We start from the raw sequence: 15,178 nt of genomic DNA on the forward strand, positions 1-15,178 counted from the left end.
AAAAATAATAGAAATAATAATAGAAATCAAATTATAAATCACGACGTTTTGGAGGCAACACAAGTCTCCGTCAGTAAATTTAGCTGTGACGGTCCCACCTGATCACGGAGACTTGTGTTGCCTCCGAAACGTCGTGATTTATAATTTTATTTATATTATTCTTTATATTATTTTTATTTTTATTATTTTTATTTACCTACGTGACTTTACCGAAAAAACCTAAGAGTATTGGGGGGCTGGTTTGGCCGATACCAGTGACACTCTTTGCTCGTTTGTAGCTCATGGGAGAAAAAAACAATGGACAGAACCCAGAAGATGCCCAAGCAGAACAGGGGGAAAACATACAAACTCCACACACAAAGGTGCCAGATTCAGGAATCGAACCGAGGCCCTTCTTGCTGCGAGGCCACCGCTGTGCCACCCAACCGCCTTGCCACAGTCACGCCGTACGGCATGGGGTCCAACCTTTCTCGCCGGCAATTGGAGCAAAACAACGGACATAACGAAGAGCAATACCAGGCACGACAGGAAAAAACACATCGGAGCGCTGCTTGTACCATCAGCACCACCACCGCCACCACCAAAAACAAAAGATCCCCCGTATAGCCTTCACAGACTGTTGGGACACGTGCTGTTAGCAAGAAGCACCTATGAAGGCCGGCACAGCACTCGAGGGGGTGGGTGGCCAGCACCACGCCCGGCCGTCTCTGTCTCTCAGGTGGTTGATGTTTTTACACACCGCGCCAGGTACTCATTTCAGACCGAGTCGACCCAGGGGAGGCCCATGACCGGTTCAAAAATTCGTCACTGGTATTGCCCACGAGCGGGGACCGAACTCGGGTGGCCGGATTCGTATCGCAGCCCGCTAAACTGCTACACCGCCGCCACCATCGCCGCGCCAACCCACTGGAAGCTCTCTCTCCATCGAACAGGCGCACGTAGTCGGCTTGGCAGTGCTCGTTGTACGGCACGAGGAAGTCAGCGAAGCGCAGGCGCAGGCGGGAACCCGGCGGGCCGCGCACGAGCCAGCGGCAGGAGCCGTTGCGAGGGTACGCCTGCGGGTAGTCGAGCGAGGCGAGTGTGCCGCTCTCCGGGCCGAGCACCGTCAGCCCGCACGCCGAGCCTGGGGATGAACGAGGGGAGTCGGGGGAGAAGAAACTGGTTACGGCTGTTAAGGTGGCAGGGCGGTGTCTGGAAAGATGTTGACTTGCTCGCCTGGTATACAGGAGGTCGTGGGTTCGATCCCGACCCCGGCGCCTGTATATATGGAGTTTGCGTGTTCTCCCCGTGGTCGTGTGGATTTTTATCCAGTTCCTCCGGTTTTTCCCTCCACATTTGGAATCGATGTCACGCGTTTAGAGCATTTGGCTGCTATAAATTCCCACTTGATAAGCCACTTCGGTGAGCTATCATTTGTGGCAAGGTCGCTTCTGAAAAAGAGCTGTAGAGCTCAATGGGCCTTACTTGGTAAAAAAAAAAAATTTGTTTGACCTATTTAGGTGTGTGTAGCCGATCGTTGGCTACGTACGGTGCAAAAGAAGTTCAAATAAACGTCATTAATAGCCATGAAATAGATATGACAACACGCAACGGTGTGTTTCTCGCAAGCAGCAGGAAGGCGACGACTCATCATGCCTTGCGCACACATGTCGCGTGATCACCACATGTACAATGATCTCAGCCTTGTCTCGACCACAGACTCGAGATTTAACAACGCGCAACAGTTGTGCTGCTCACACGACGTCCTCCTTGCCCTGCACGCGCGCGTCTTTCGATCGCCACATTGAATGTACGGAGATCCCAGCCTTGTCCAGACCACCGGTTCAAAAGGAGCTGATTGTGTGCGACCCCGTTATTGCTTAGACCGCGGTGGTCATTGCACATCAGGCAGCGGTGAAAACAACGGAGAAAACTCCAGTCCGGTTCGTTCACATTAGGAGTCAAACCACGGCACAGTCGTCAATGTTCACCGCTGCCTTGGGTTTCCGGGAAACCCAGACAGGAGGGCCTGTCGCGATGAGTTTTACTCATCATTTAAAATAAGGTGTGGGATTTTAATTGTAATTAGTCTTTGCCTCGACCGGCCTTGTCACTTTTCACATCAAGTAATGAAGTCCTTCTCAGGTCGCTTGCACCTTACAAATTGTCACCTATTACACGATTAGTCGCCCGAAACGTCACCCATTACATGTATACACACACACACAATGTACCCATCATAGGCAGCATTATCGAGTTTGAAGTTTCTCACATTGAACGATTCACACTGATGTAGTCCTTCCATTTTTTAAGTCAATTTTATTTGCTCTTGGCCGTTTCTTCACACACACCAGCCCGTTGTTGTTTTTACAGAAACCTTGGCTGGGATATAAGATGACGATACTGCGGTATTTTTTTGGAGCCGAATGGCTTGTTTGTGTTATTGCAATTGTTGGCAGAGCTCAAAGATCGCTGTGAAGAAATTTTTTTTAATTTCTGCCAATTTCCCCTCCCACCCACTAACACACATTTTCATAACATTTATGTTTATTTTTAACAACAACAAATACATTGCCATTTTATTGCCCTCATTTCCAAGTACATTTAATTCAACAAGGTCACTTACTTGTACAAACAGTTAACAGGTGCTCGTCGACAACGTTGAATGTAAAAATGACAATTATTTACCCGCGAAGGCCTCCCCCGAGTCTCTGGAGGCTTGTTTTCAGGAGGGTGCCTGCAACATTGGGGGTTGTTTGGCCATGAATTGCTTGAGTAATGAGCGCCGCGGTGGCGAGATGTTAACTACCTCGCCTGGTATACAGGAGGTCGTGAGTTCGATCCCAATCCCGACCTTTGACACCTGCATATTCGGGAGTTTGTATGTTCTCCCCGTGGTCGCGTGGATTTTTCTCCGGGTCCTCCGGTTTTTCCCTCCACATTCAGAAAACATCACGCATTTAGAGTATTTAGTTGCTATGAATTTCCACGGGATAAGCCACTTCGTTGGGATATCATTTGTGATTGCCAGGTCGCTTCTGAAAAAGAGCTATATAGCTCGGTGGGCCTTACCTCGTAAAATAAAAATAGTTTTTAGTTTACAGAGTTTGGCTTCGTGTGGGAGTAAGAGGGAACCGGAGAAAACCCAGCACCGCGCCTGCTGCAGACGGGAGAGAGAGGCACTCAACACCGCCACCTCCTGGTCACCACCTCGCCTACAGCACCCGGCAAGCCACGATGGCTACCCCTTTCCCACTACAGGCCTCGCTCAAACCTGCCGGAGCTTCCGAGATCCGACGAGACTGGGTGCGGCGCATTTCGGATAATTTAGGGTCACGGGCAAAATACAAAAGATAGTTGCTAGACTGTTTATTTTGATGCCCTTCCTCCTCCCCCACACCTCCGATGAGCACGGTTGGCTACGTACGGTGTGAAAGAAGTTCAACAGACACACAGAACAGCCCGATGACCTGGGTTTAGTTTCGAGCCACAGCTAACCCCAGTGGAGAGCGATGCCTGAACCGGTCCCGGTTTCCACCCAAACGTCGACCAAAGCCTCATGTTAGAACTTGGTGCGCCGTGTAAAAATGAGCACTGAAGAGAGACAAAGACGGCCAGGCGTGGTACGGGCCACCCCATCCCCTCCGCGTGCAACGCCGCTTCAGGAGGTGTTCGCTAAAATAACTTCCCCCAGCAGTCAGTTAAAGGCTACATGGGTGACCTTTGTCTCCGTGGAACTCACCAAACGGCACTAGCCCCAACGGTCCTATAAGGGGGGTGCGGGCGGTGGGGTGGGATCCGGGTTTCTGTGCACGTGTTAGTACATGCAAACGTGTGAGTGTGTGTGTGTGTACGCCGTGTATGTGTGTGTGCGCGCGTGCACGAGCGCACTTGCATTTGTCATGAAAGACCTTTTAGGCAATGGTCCTTAACAAATAGGCCCCAACGTTTTGGGCAGGAAATGGTAACTTTAACCGGAGCAGCTAAAACAACAAACGCCAGTTATTGTGCAATACGCAGGGGGAGTTGGGAGTTGGGAGGGAAATGTAACATTTCTTCGCATTCGTTTCACTTTCGCATCGAAGATAACGCTCGGTTCGCTCCGGCCAAGAAAGCGGACTCGCGGAGTACGGAACATTACGCGCAAACGCTCGAAACATCCACGCGTACATAGAAAAAAATCAACCAGGCGGAACCAAAACAACAACCCCACAATTATCCCCGCAACCGTCCCGCCCCACCCCCGCATTAAACATTAAAACAGAACAGAGTTATTGTTGTGTGGCCGTTAGCAGGCGAGACGCAGAGATAAACTTGCGTAAAATAAGCTGCAATTTACGCTCAGGCAGGACACCACTCCCAGAAGGGGTAATGTGATGATGGATGCGACTGCCGGTGGGATGACAGGCAAAGAAGGGAATACACACCCCAGAGGACGACCACCAGAGCTCATGAGCGTGTATTATTACAGTGTATGTGTGTGTATGTAGGCGAGATGGGAGCGATTAGATCTCCACTTGTGTGCGCTGTATTTGGTCGCGCGTGCACGTTTGGGGGGCAGCAGCGTAAGCAGTTAGCGCGCTGCGCTACGGATCCAGCGACCAGAGTTCGATGCCCGCTCACGGCCAACAACAGTGACGATTACACTGGTCAACAAAAAAAAAATTCTGGCCTGGACTTTTGCAGCTGTTTTAGACTAATTTCAGGGTGCTGATTCCAAATCTGATCTCAGATTTGCTCTATCACATCTCATTTTATGCTATCGGCATACCCCATTTTCATTGATTTTACCCGAAATTAACTCCGTCACTTATGATTGCAAGTTGTTGCGAGTCAGTGACTGATTTAGTGTTAAAATATGGTGCTGTATTTTTAGGATAGTGCGTTCATAATATAATTTAATGTAGATATCCACATTTATTTAATATTTTTCTTCTGCAGTTTTAATTGAAAATGCAATATTTGATATCTCAAAAACCTGATGTGATAGACAAAAACTGATGCCAGATTTGGAATCAGCACCCCAAAATTACATTATAACCGTTGGAATACCTTATGCCAGAAAAAGTGTGTTGACCAGTGTTATCTGAACCGGTCCTGGGCCTCCCCCGAATTCGACCCCAAATGAGCACCTGGTATGGTGTGTAAGGCATAACCATTGGGGAGACACAAAGGCGGTGGTGTGCGGTGCTGGCCACCCACCCCCTCGTGTGCCGTGCCGGCCTTCATAGGTGACGCTCGCTAAACGCACTTACCCCAACAGTCTGTTAAGGCTATATGGGGGATCTATGTCTTTGTGCACGTAAGAAAGATGGGAGCGATTAGATCCATGTACGTGTGTTGTATTTGGTCGTGCGCGTACGTATGTATCTATGTGGGGAGCGGTGGTGTAGCGGTTGGAGCGCGAAGCTACGAATCCAGAGATGAGACATCGAAACCCGCTCACGATTACTAACCGTAAAGAATATTTAAGACCGGTCCTTGACCTCCCCTAGGTTGACTCAGCCTTAAATGAGCACAGTACCTCGTGCAGTGTGTAAACATCAGCACTGTCGAGACAAAAAGCACGTGTTGAGATGAGTTTTGTAAATAATTGTAAATCTGCGTGAATTTGTAAAAATACAATTAATATTGTCCAGTCCTTGGTCGATCCGCTACTGGATGAAGGCCTCACCACGCAGTGTCTATCACGGGAGTTTGTTTGACCATACTTCACCAGACTGGTCGGTGCGGGCTGGTGAGGGAAGGCCCATGAATGGTTCAGATACCACACTCCGCCGCCAGTGTGCTAACCACCGCACCAGTTGCGTGTGTAAATGACATTTTTGCGACCCCAAACTGACTCTCAAAAGTTACTTTTGATCTCAAAGGACAACTCACCTTGTTTAAATAAAAATGTTAAGTTGACTACGATGATCGGAATCTTTATTTTTACTGGAGGAATCCGATGAGCTATAAAGCTCTTTCACACATGTCCATTAAATTATGACAATGATATATTAAAAAAATGAATGCTATTCAGACGCAAAAAACAAACATTGCCGGGTAAGAACAAGCCTCTATCTGACAAGGCTCATGACCAAACATAAGCAAACAATCTCACCAAGTAAGCAAAACGATTCAGGCTTTGTTTATTCCTATTTTCCCCCGTGCAATAAAGCCGTGTTTGGATTTCAAACGTGGCAAGTGGCGTGAGCCCAGGCCACGGATGGCCTCATCCTGTTTGTGTCCGACCATTCAACGCATGAGCCCATTATCGTCCATGATCTATCCACTCCTGGATGAAGGCCGCCCCACCCCCCCTAAGTCATTGCCGTTTAGCCTCACAGACGAGGCCTTTAAGCCATCGCTATCTCCCAGCCCTGTGATGCAACGATCTACCTAGCCCTGGCACAAACGCCGATTTCATTCCTCCATCTCCGACGATGCGCGTGCTCTCGCACGAGTCCCCTCCTTTCGTTGCCACTCCATCATTGGGTCTTGACCGATGGCCACGATCAATTCTGGTGACGCATCCTGCCCAAGCAGCCCACCCGCCCTTTCGAACAGTTTGGAAGTCATTCACCTGCGCATGTGTTCTTTCATCCACATGTTTCTCATTCTGTCTCTCAGTGCAATTCCAAGTATGCATCCCTCCGCGCATCATTGCACACTTCTCAGTTTTCCTTCCAATCTATCTTTGAAATTAATGACCGTGTTTCTGCGCCACATGTTACAGGAGGTAGTAAGCTGTGAATTAACTGCAAAAGATAAAGGCGTGGCTCTGCATTTACTTGCTCTTACCACTGCTGGTGGAACAGCCTGTACCGTACAATGAACTGTACGTACGATGAACTGCTTTCACGCCGTACGTAGCCAAACGTGCTAATCGGAGGTGCGGGGGAAGGATAACAAACGAACACGCAAAAAGCAGCTCTAAAGAAATGAGTTTTCAATATAGAGGATTTAAACGTGCATAGCTCCAGTGGCTTCCTATTATCGGAACGAAGAGCGTTCCAGACGGCCGCAGAAGCGCATCCGAAAGCGCACTATGCAGTGACCGTCTTTGTTCGGCGGCGGAACCAAAATCCGCTGCTGCGAGGATGGCCGGAGTTTGCGTGATGATGGTTTATGTTCCTTGATGAGATCAGCGAGGCCTTCACTAGAACGAGCTCTAGGGAGCCCCTACAGAGGGGCTAATTGGTCTCCTCTTGCACTCTATGGCCAGACCTTCTTTAATGCGTTGGGAGTACCCACACTTTACCCCACCACACACGACTTGCCGATTGACTAACTGTGGCGAGCCCAATATATACTGCTGCTTATTTTATTCATAATATAGGTTTTTGGGTCAGATCGCGTTATTTATAAATGTGTCGTAACCCTCCACCACCCGACACGGCCAAACAGTAAAAAATGTGTCACGTTTCAGTGAATTCTTTTGTAATAATTCGCTTCTTTAAATTATTTTGTCCTTTGAAAAACGTGACACATTTTTTACTGTTAATTCAAAGTGAATTATTTTGTAATAATTCAGTGAATTATTTTGTAATAGTGAATTATTTTGTAATAATTCACTTCTTTGAATTATTTTGTGACACATTTTTTACTGTTTGGCCGTGTCGGGTGGTGGAGGGTTACGACACATTTATAAATAACGCGATCTGACCCAAAAACCTATATTATGAATAATATTGGTCGCGAAAGCCTACGTGCATATTTTATTATGTTTTATTTGATTATTTGATTATTTCCCTTCTACGTGACTTTACCGAAAGAACCAAGAAGATATCCATGGGTCGTCGGTTCGATTCCACCCAGTAGTTTAAACAACGGGGCAAGTTTCTCAAATCCTGGTTGGAATCGAACCGACGACCCATTGATTACAAGTCCAGTGGTGCTGCCCACCGTGACATCACTGGCAGCAGCAAAAAAAAAACCCGAGTTGACCGTAATTTGGCGGGGAGGGTGGGGGGGAATAACTAAAATACATGAAAAAATTTGAGACAATGACAAGAGAAACTCCCTGGTGGCTGTTGGGGGACGGGGGGGGCACTACAGCCACAGTGGCCTGCCCTCCTCCTCCACAGAGCCCCCCCCCGGGCCTGCCCACCCCCGTGGTCCCTACGTCCCTGCCCTAGGGCTCAAGCGCCCGGCGCAAATTGAAACCAAACCCTCTGCATACCTCCACTGCTACAGCCGCGGGGCAAGCGGGCTCGCGCCTCCCCCCCCCCACACGCTCGCACTCCATCGCACCCCACCGCCCCCTCGTCCCCGTGCCTCTCTGTGCAGGAGGGAGTGCTCATTATTTATTAAATGGCACCGGTTGCGCGTTGCTGTTTAGTTGAGTGTAATGGTTGCTTGTGTGCGCATGTGCGTGTGTGCGTGCTGGTAGTGTAGCGGTTTAGCTTGCTGCGCTTCGAACCCGGCAACCCGGGTTCAATTTCCGCTCGGGGTCACCAACACCGGTGATGGATATTTGAACTGATGCCAGGCCTACCCGAGAAAGACTCTGCTTGAAATGAGCACCTGGCGCGGTGTGTCAACATCGCACGGGGAGACAAAGGCGGCCGGGCCTGGTGCTGGCCATCCGCCCCCTCGTGTGCACTGCCAGCCTTCATAGGTGCTGGGCACTAACAGCACTTGGCCCAACAGTCTGATAGAGCTATAGAGTCCCCATGAGCATGTAGATGTTTCTCCGGGTCCTCTGGCGTTTCCCTCCACGTTTAGAATCAACATCGCGCATTTATAGTATTCGGCTGTTGCTATAAATTTCCACATGATAAGCCACTTCGGTGAGCTATCATTTGTGGCCAGGTCAGTGGGCCTTACCTGGCAAAAAAATAAGTAATATTTAAAAAAACTTTTTTTTTAAAAACACGCTTTAATGAAATGTACCGTATTATTAATGGAAGAACTCCACGACTCCAGGAAGTGGCCCCGAAGTTTGCCATAACGTAAGGGACCGTGATGATTTACAGCCAACGTCAGTTTAGCGTGGAAAATTAGACCCAAGCCGAAACATAACATGTAAAAAAGAAAGTTTTAAAATATGTGTTTTTATTTTTTATGATAGAATATAGTATTGTCATCAGTATGCCATAAGTATACCAAGTTTGCAGTCGATACCACATTGGGAAGTGGGTGAAAATTGAGTTACAAGATTTGAGGATACAACAACAACAGACAGAGTGAGTTAAATAAAAGCGTGTAATAATTGTTTTAGTTTACCTGGCTATAACCCATCCAAGCACTCACGCGGCTCCACCCTGATTTGCTTCCATGAGCTGACGATATTTTGTGGCATTTAGGGCGATTAGTCATTGGCACATGGTACGTGTGTATGCGCACGTGCGTGAATATTTGTAATCTTTTTTTTTATTGTCTCTGGCAGTCAAAAAAATCATAATCTGTTTCCGGAACAAAATATACATTACACATGAACACACAATACCCTGGGGGCACCCCATTATTATTATGATCACACAAGTTCGTGATTGCGTGTGTCAGCCAGTGGTGTAATGTAGTTGGCATGGGCCCTGGTGAAAGAACTTAAAAATGAGGGGGGGCGCACCTATCGAATTCACCCTCCCTGACCCCCTCCCAGGCCCGTGGGTCCCTGTGCAAATAGCACCGCCTGCACACTCGACACCCATGGCACAGACCGAAGCCTCGTGGACTTTCCGTGTGGCTCTACGGATCCTCTTCATTTCACACCGAAACCCCCCGTTGATCGACTCGGCCCGTCCCCATGAGTCACAGTGATCAACACGGAGCCCAGTGGCATAGCGCGGTTGGCATGGCCGCTGGTGCACGGAATTCAATGCGTTCCCCCGCTCGCCCCTTTACAATTCCCTGCCCACTCTCACCCCCCCCCACCCCACTTTGTCACAGCCCGTCACTTGGGCTCAGAGGTCGCAACCGGGTACCTGATACCCGTACCCTACCCGATACCCGGCTACCCGTACCCGGCCGGGTACGGGGGTACAGGTACCCGTTTGCGTACCCGTACGGGTACGGGTAGGCCGTGAGTGACTGGTGAGTAACCATTTGTCACTCATTTCCCAACGTCTTGTCTCTTCTCACAATTCAAGTTCCTAGAATCAACCTACCCGCGCCTGCAACATGGCTTCATCCCAGAGGTCGCAATCGGGTACCCGTACCCTACCCGATACCCGGCCGGGTACGAGTAGCCGGGTATCGGGTAGGGTACGGGTACCCGTTTGCGACCCTGGTGCGGCCGGGTACGGGTAAGGAATCAAAACCCGTTTGCGACCTCTGCTTGGGGCCATCCGGCCTAGAGGCCCCAGTGCAGTTGCACCGCCTGAACACTCGATAGCTGTCCACCTCTGGGTGGCAGCCACACGACATTAACTCCCCAATCGACTCAAAAAGGCAACGGATGGTTAAACACGCGGCGAGAGTCACTCACCGGCAGAAACTACGACCAGACGCCGGTGAGATTTGACTACACACTAAGGTCGCATATCCGACGACCACATGCCCGCCCATACCCGGTACACTGTGTGCATGGTGGTTTGGCCAGCACCACGCTTGGCCGCCTTTGTCTCCCCCGTGGCGATGTCTACACACCGCACCAGGTTCCTCATTTGAGGCCGAGTCGACCTAGGGGAGACCCAGGGCTGGTTCAGATAATTGTCACGGGAATCGAACCTCGGGTCTCCGGGTTCGCAGTGGGGCATGCCAACCACTGGATTACCACTCCCCCAACACACAAAAAGACAAAGATCCCCCGTATAACCTGAACAGACTGTTGGAGCAAGTGCTGTTAGCGAGCACCTATGAAGGCCGACACCGCCCACGAGGGGGTGGGTTGCCAACACCACGCCCGACCACCTTTGTCTCCCTAGTGGCAATGTTTACACACCGCACAAGGTACTCATTTGAGGCTGAGTCGAACCCAGGACCAGTTCAGATAATCGTCATTGGTGTTGGCCTTGAGCAGGAATCGAACTCGGGTCTATGTTGGGTTCATAGCGCAGCGCGCTAACCGCTACACTACCGCTACCCCACACACATCTGGCTGCCGCCGGATGATGCCGGTTGTAATTACTTGGGAAACGTCGTACTCAGATTGTAAATGCTGTGGCTTTGCTCTCCAACACACCGGTTAGTGCTGTACTAGTAACGAATTGGCATGTTCTGTTTACATGACAAACCTCACTAAATTGTCTGTGTCGGGTAGTGGCAGGTTTAACGGAAACATTTATACATTTATACGATCTAACCAAAAAAAATGCCCTATGGACACACACACACAGATATACCCGCGCGCACGCACACACGCAGAGCTCTGAACCTCATCAGCCTCCATTCAGCCCCCAAGTTCTCCAGGGCAACAGCGATCTCATGAAAGACTGCCGGTGTTGGAAGGCGGCCCGTGGCTTCCACGACACAAAGCGCCCCCCCCCCGCGCCCGCTGTAGAGTCTGTGGAGTTGGTGGCGGCGTCTCTCTTCCCATTGACCGGCGATTTGCCCGAGCAGGAAGGAACTCTATTCTGTACCTCTGACCTTTTGTCACTCGTAGCGCTGCCAAAAAAAATCTCACTTCTTTAACGGCTCGTTTTTTTCTCTCTCTCCTGCAGGCGTTACGCAATAGTGGCATGTTTATTTATTTGTTAACGGCGAACCCCCCCCACCCCGCTCTATTGAAATGATTCGGGGTAAATTTTGGTGAGAAGAGGTGGAATGATTGAAACACAAACCACCACACAAGCACCACCCCCACCACCGCCCGGATATCCAATTTATGGTCCTACATTTTTGTTCCAACGCTCCGGGGAACTGTACGACCTCCAGTGGCTGTGGGGTTGAAGTTCGGCCATTTTATTTGATACCCGCGTGGCTTAACACATATGCCGCGAGCTTAAGATTGTATTTATTTTTTGTTATCGATGCGTAGTTTAACTCGTTGCTGGCAAGACAACCCCAGGTGAATCGCGCCTTTATCGCCATTTTATTGCTACAACCAGAGTCCGGGTGCTTTGTTTATCCATGAATGCCTCAAGGAATCTCAAGATTTTTTCAAGATGGTCCTACCGAGTTTTTGCAAGAGAGAGAGGGGTGGGGGACGATGCTACTGTTGCGTGCGATCCCAGTTGTGTCATTTGCAGCTACATTTTCAGCATCGGGAAGCTTTGGCCAATATCACGTTAACATGGTATGTGTTTTTTTTTCAATCTCTGGGAAGAAACAATAGAACCCCGGAGTAAAGCCACGCAGAACAGAGGGAGAACATTCAAACTCCACGTAAAGGTGCCCCCCAGTTGGGAATCGAACCCAGTCCCCTCTTGTTTTGAGGAAAGATTTTTTTCCCACTGTGCCACAGGTCATGCACCTCGATACCTCGGCCAAAGTCAACACAACAATTAACGGGCAAAACATCGCTCTTCCTCCTTCCGTCTTGGCACTGCTCGACTTTAGGATTTTCTCCAATCGTCTCTTTTTCCCCAAGTTCCTATAACTGTTCTCACTTCAAGATTTGTTAGTTCTTGTCTGCTGAACAATCACTAATGGTCTCGGTTGCTAGTTTTTTTAAATTCTCCATTCAATAAGCGCGTTGGTTCCTATCTCCATAATAGAGGTTTTTTTGGGGTTAGATCGCGTAAATACAAAGTGTGTCGTTAAACCCGACACCAGCCGACACAGCCAATTAGTAAGGTTTGTCACGTCAACAAAACATGACAATTCGTCACTAGTACAAGCACACCGGTGTGTTGGAGAGTAAACCCATAACGTCTACAATTCGAGAACCGTGACGTTTCGCCAGTCATTACAACGATCAGGTGACAGCCAGAATGTTGGTCGTGAAAGCCTACGTCTTAAACTGGTTCCTATCTGCTAGACCAGGGAGGTAGTAGGGCAACTTTCGGCTCCGGAGCCGCATGCGGTGGCTCTTTAAGGACTTGCTGCATGACGTCGTTTATTAAGGACCCACCGTCTCGTATTCACCACACAAGAGCATTGTTGCTCTGGAAATATTGAGTTTTTTTTGTACCGAATTCCAAAACAATTCCTCTTGCAGAGCCCTCTGCGTGACAAATAAAAAAAAGATACAATTTAAATATAAAAAGGAGGACTTCACGTACGACTTGGAACTCCATCCCATCATTTCTCTTCCGAGAATCTCACCCAGTTCCAGAAAGATGCTTGCAAACTATGTGGAACAACGGACGTCGAAAACAAACACCTAATTCGTGTCCCAAACATCGCACCTCCTGGCTTTGATATTCCAAAAAAACACACTGGTGTAACCACCAACCCCATCAGAATATCAACGGGTCGATGCGCACACCTCCCGCACGAATACAAAACAACACAACACAGCGGTGCGAATTTTGGCCGTGCAACGCAAACCATGGACCACGGAGTAAACCACTACAGACTGCGCTCCTTCAAAAAGGAGGAAGAAACAAACGAAAGCGACACAAACTCTCTCTCGCCACGCCTCGTCGTTGTGGCCAGCAAGCTGCCACTGTCGCCCTTTCGCTCCAAGACGTGCTGTATTGACGTGCGCACGAATGTACGTACCTGCGCACGCATGCATGCTGAACTTCTTTCGCACCGTGCGCAGCCAACCGTGCGTCTTCAAGTTACTCTAACTACAAATTTCCTCGATTCAAGAAATGCGTTGGTCCCATCTGCCGCACTGTATCATTCCAGTCGCTGGCCGATGCGTGTGATAGGCCTTAGGGCTAGTATATTTGGAGTTTGCGTATCTCTCTCTCTCCCCGTGGTCACGTGCATTTTTTTCCTCCGGATCCTCTGGTTATTCCCTCCACGTTTAGAAACAAGCATTAAAGGTATTTAGATTGTTTTTCTGCTGTACATTTCCACGAGATGAGCCACTTTGTTGAGCTATCACTTGTGGCCAGCTCGCTTCTGAAAATACGCTAATGCCTCAGTGGGCTTTGACTGGTAGGATGGGGATGTGGTTTAGTTTAATTTCTATATGTTTGGGTGAATTGTTTACCTTTATTGTACTCCGTTTTTGTACTGTTTGTTGTTGTAACGTTCTTACCCGCCCCGACAGGACACCTGCGAAGAAGAGCTTGATAGCTCATCGGATTCCTCCCGGAAAAATAAACAATTCCGATTCTGAGAAACGGCGCTCAAACAAAAGCCACCTGCGTGACCAAAAATCCTCCTCTCACCTGCCAGTGATGATGGTGTTGGGGGGAGAGGAGGTAGGTTAGGTTAAACACGCATTTTTCTAACGTGCTAAAAAATCACCTATCTCCCCCACCGCATACGTCAAATTCCCTGGCGCGTCTCGGCCGCCGCGGGGAGCGAGAGAGAGAGAGGAGGACAACAATAAAGAACGAGGCCACGGCGGGTGCCAGGTGAGTCACGCGTGGAAATCCAAGCCAGACGACCACGGACTTGCACCTGCGCGCAGCAGGCACCACGGTTGACAACAAAAAATGAACCCGTGAAAACAAAGTTTTTCACTATACATCCTTTATATGCGTGGCATCGGGGCGGCTAGAGTCCTCTCGTCCTCTGGCTTGAGATGGCTGCCACCTATGGGTCAGATGATTGTCTGGCAGCATTAAACAATTGGTAATTAAATATTTTAAAAAAATTCCCTAAACAATGTAAAATTTTGGAAAAATTTTTTCACGAAAATGCATTGTCACGCACAACGAGTCTGTGTGGAAAATGTCAGCTCGATTGGATCACGGGAAGTGGGTTAAAAAACGACCGAAAGATTTGCACGGTCCGAAGCAAGCAAGCAAGCGAACTTAATATAAAGGATTTAAAAAAATTGCCGTCGCTCCGATTGTCCGATGTGGGACCCCCCCGCCCCCTGCTTGTCAAGTCTACCTGCACCCGCGTGGCTGAACACAGGGAGAGAGAGCGCGCGCGTGCGGGTGTGAACGGTGGCCACGGGTAGTGGTGCGAATCGCGTGACGCGTTCGTCAAACCGCCGTGGTCGTTGTGCGGTCAGGTCGGTGATGAGACGATGGTGGCAATGTTCTACGCGTGCATGTGTGTATGTTGAACTTCTTCCGCGCCGCACGTAGTCAACCGTGCTAATCGACGGTGCAGGGGGTGAGAAAGTAAGATATTCATCATGCAGCAGGGGGTAAGACCTGTGCCTCACTGCACAAATGGGCCTGGGTTCGATTCCTCTCCCCTCAGTTCCGCATCGGTCTCCTCCGAGTAATCTAGTTTCATCCAGGTTCCTAGATAATAA

At 49.3% G+C, this 15,178-nt stretch overlaps 1 protein-coding gene across 3 annotated transcripts in view; it reads right to left on the reverse strand.

Annotated features, from left to right (window-relative positions):
- The window catches only part of LOC144947893 (discoidin, CUB and LCCL domain-containing protein 2-like), a 55,321-nt gene that overhangs the window by 19,234 nt on the left and 20,909 nt on the right, over positions 1-15,178 (reverse strand). Inside the window, exon 2 of one of the 3 annotated variants that reach the window (XM_078877271.1) lies at positions 908-1,123. The exons of 1 other annotated variant lie outside the window; for it this stretch is intronic. In XM_078877271.1, the coding sequence (XP_078733397.1) occupies positions 908-1,123 (216 nt within the window). One more of the 3 variants, XM_078877274.1, reaches the window with a different exon arrangement.

The sequence above is a fragment of the Lampetra fluviatilis genome, chromosome 47, assembly GCF_964198595.1.
Source record: "Lampetra fluviatilis chromosome 47, kcLamFluv1.1, whole genome shotgun sequence".
NCBI classification, from domain to species: domain Eukaryota; kingdom Metazoa; phylum Chordata; class Hyperoartia; order Petromyzontiformes; family Petromyzontidae; genus Lampetra; species Lampetra fluviatilis.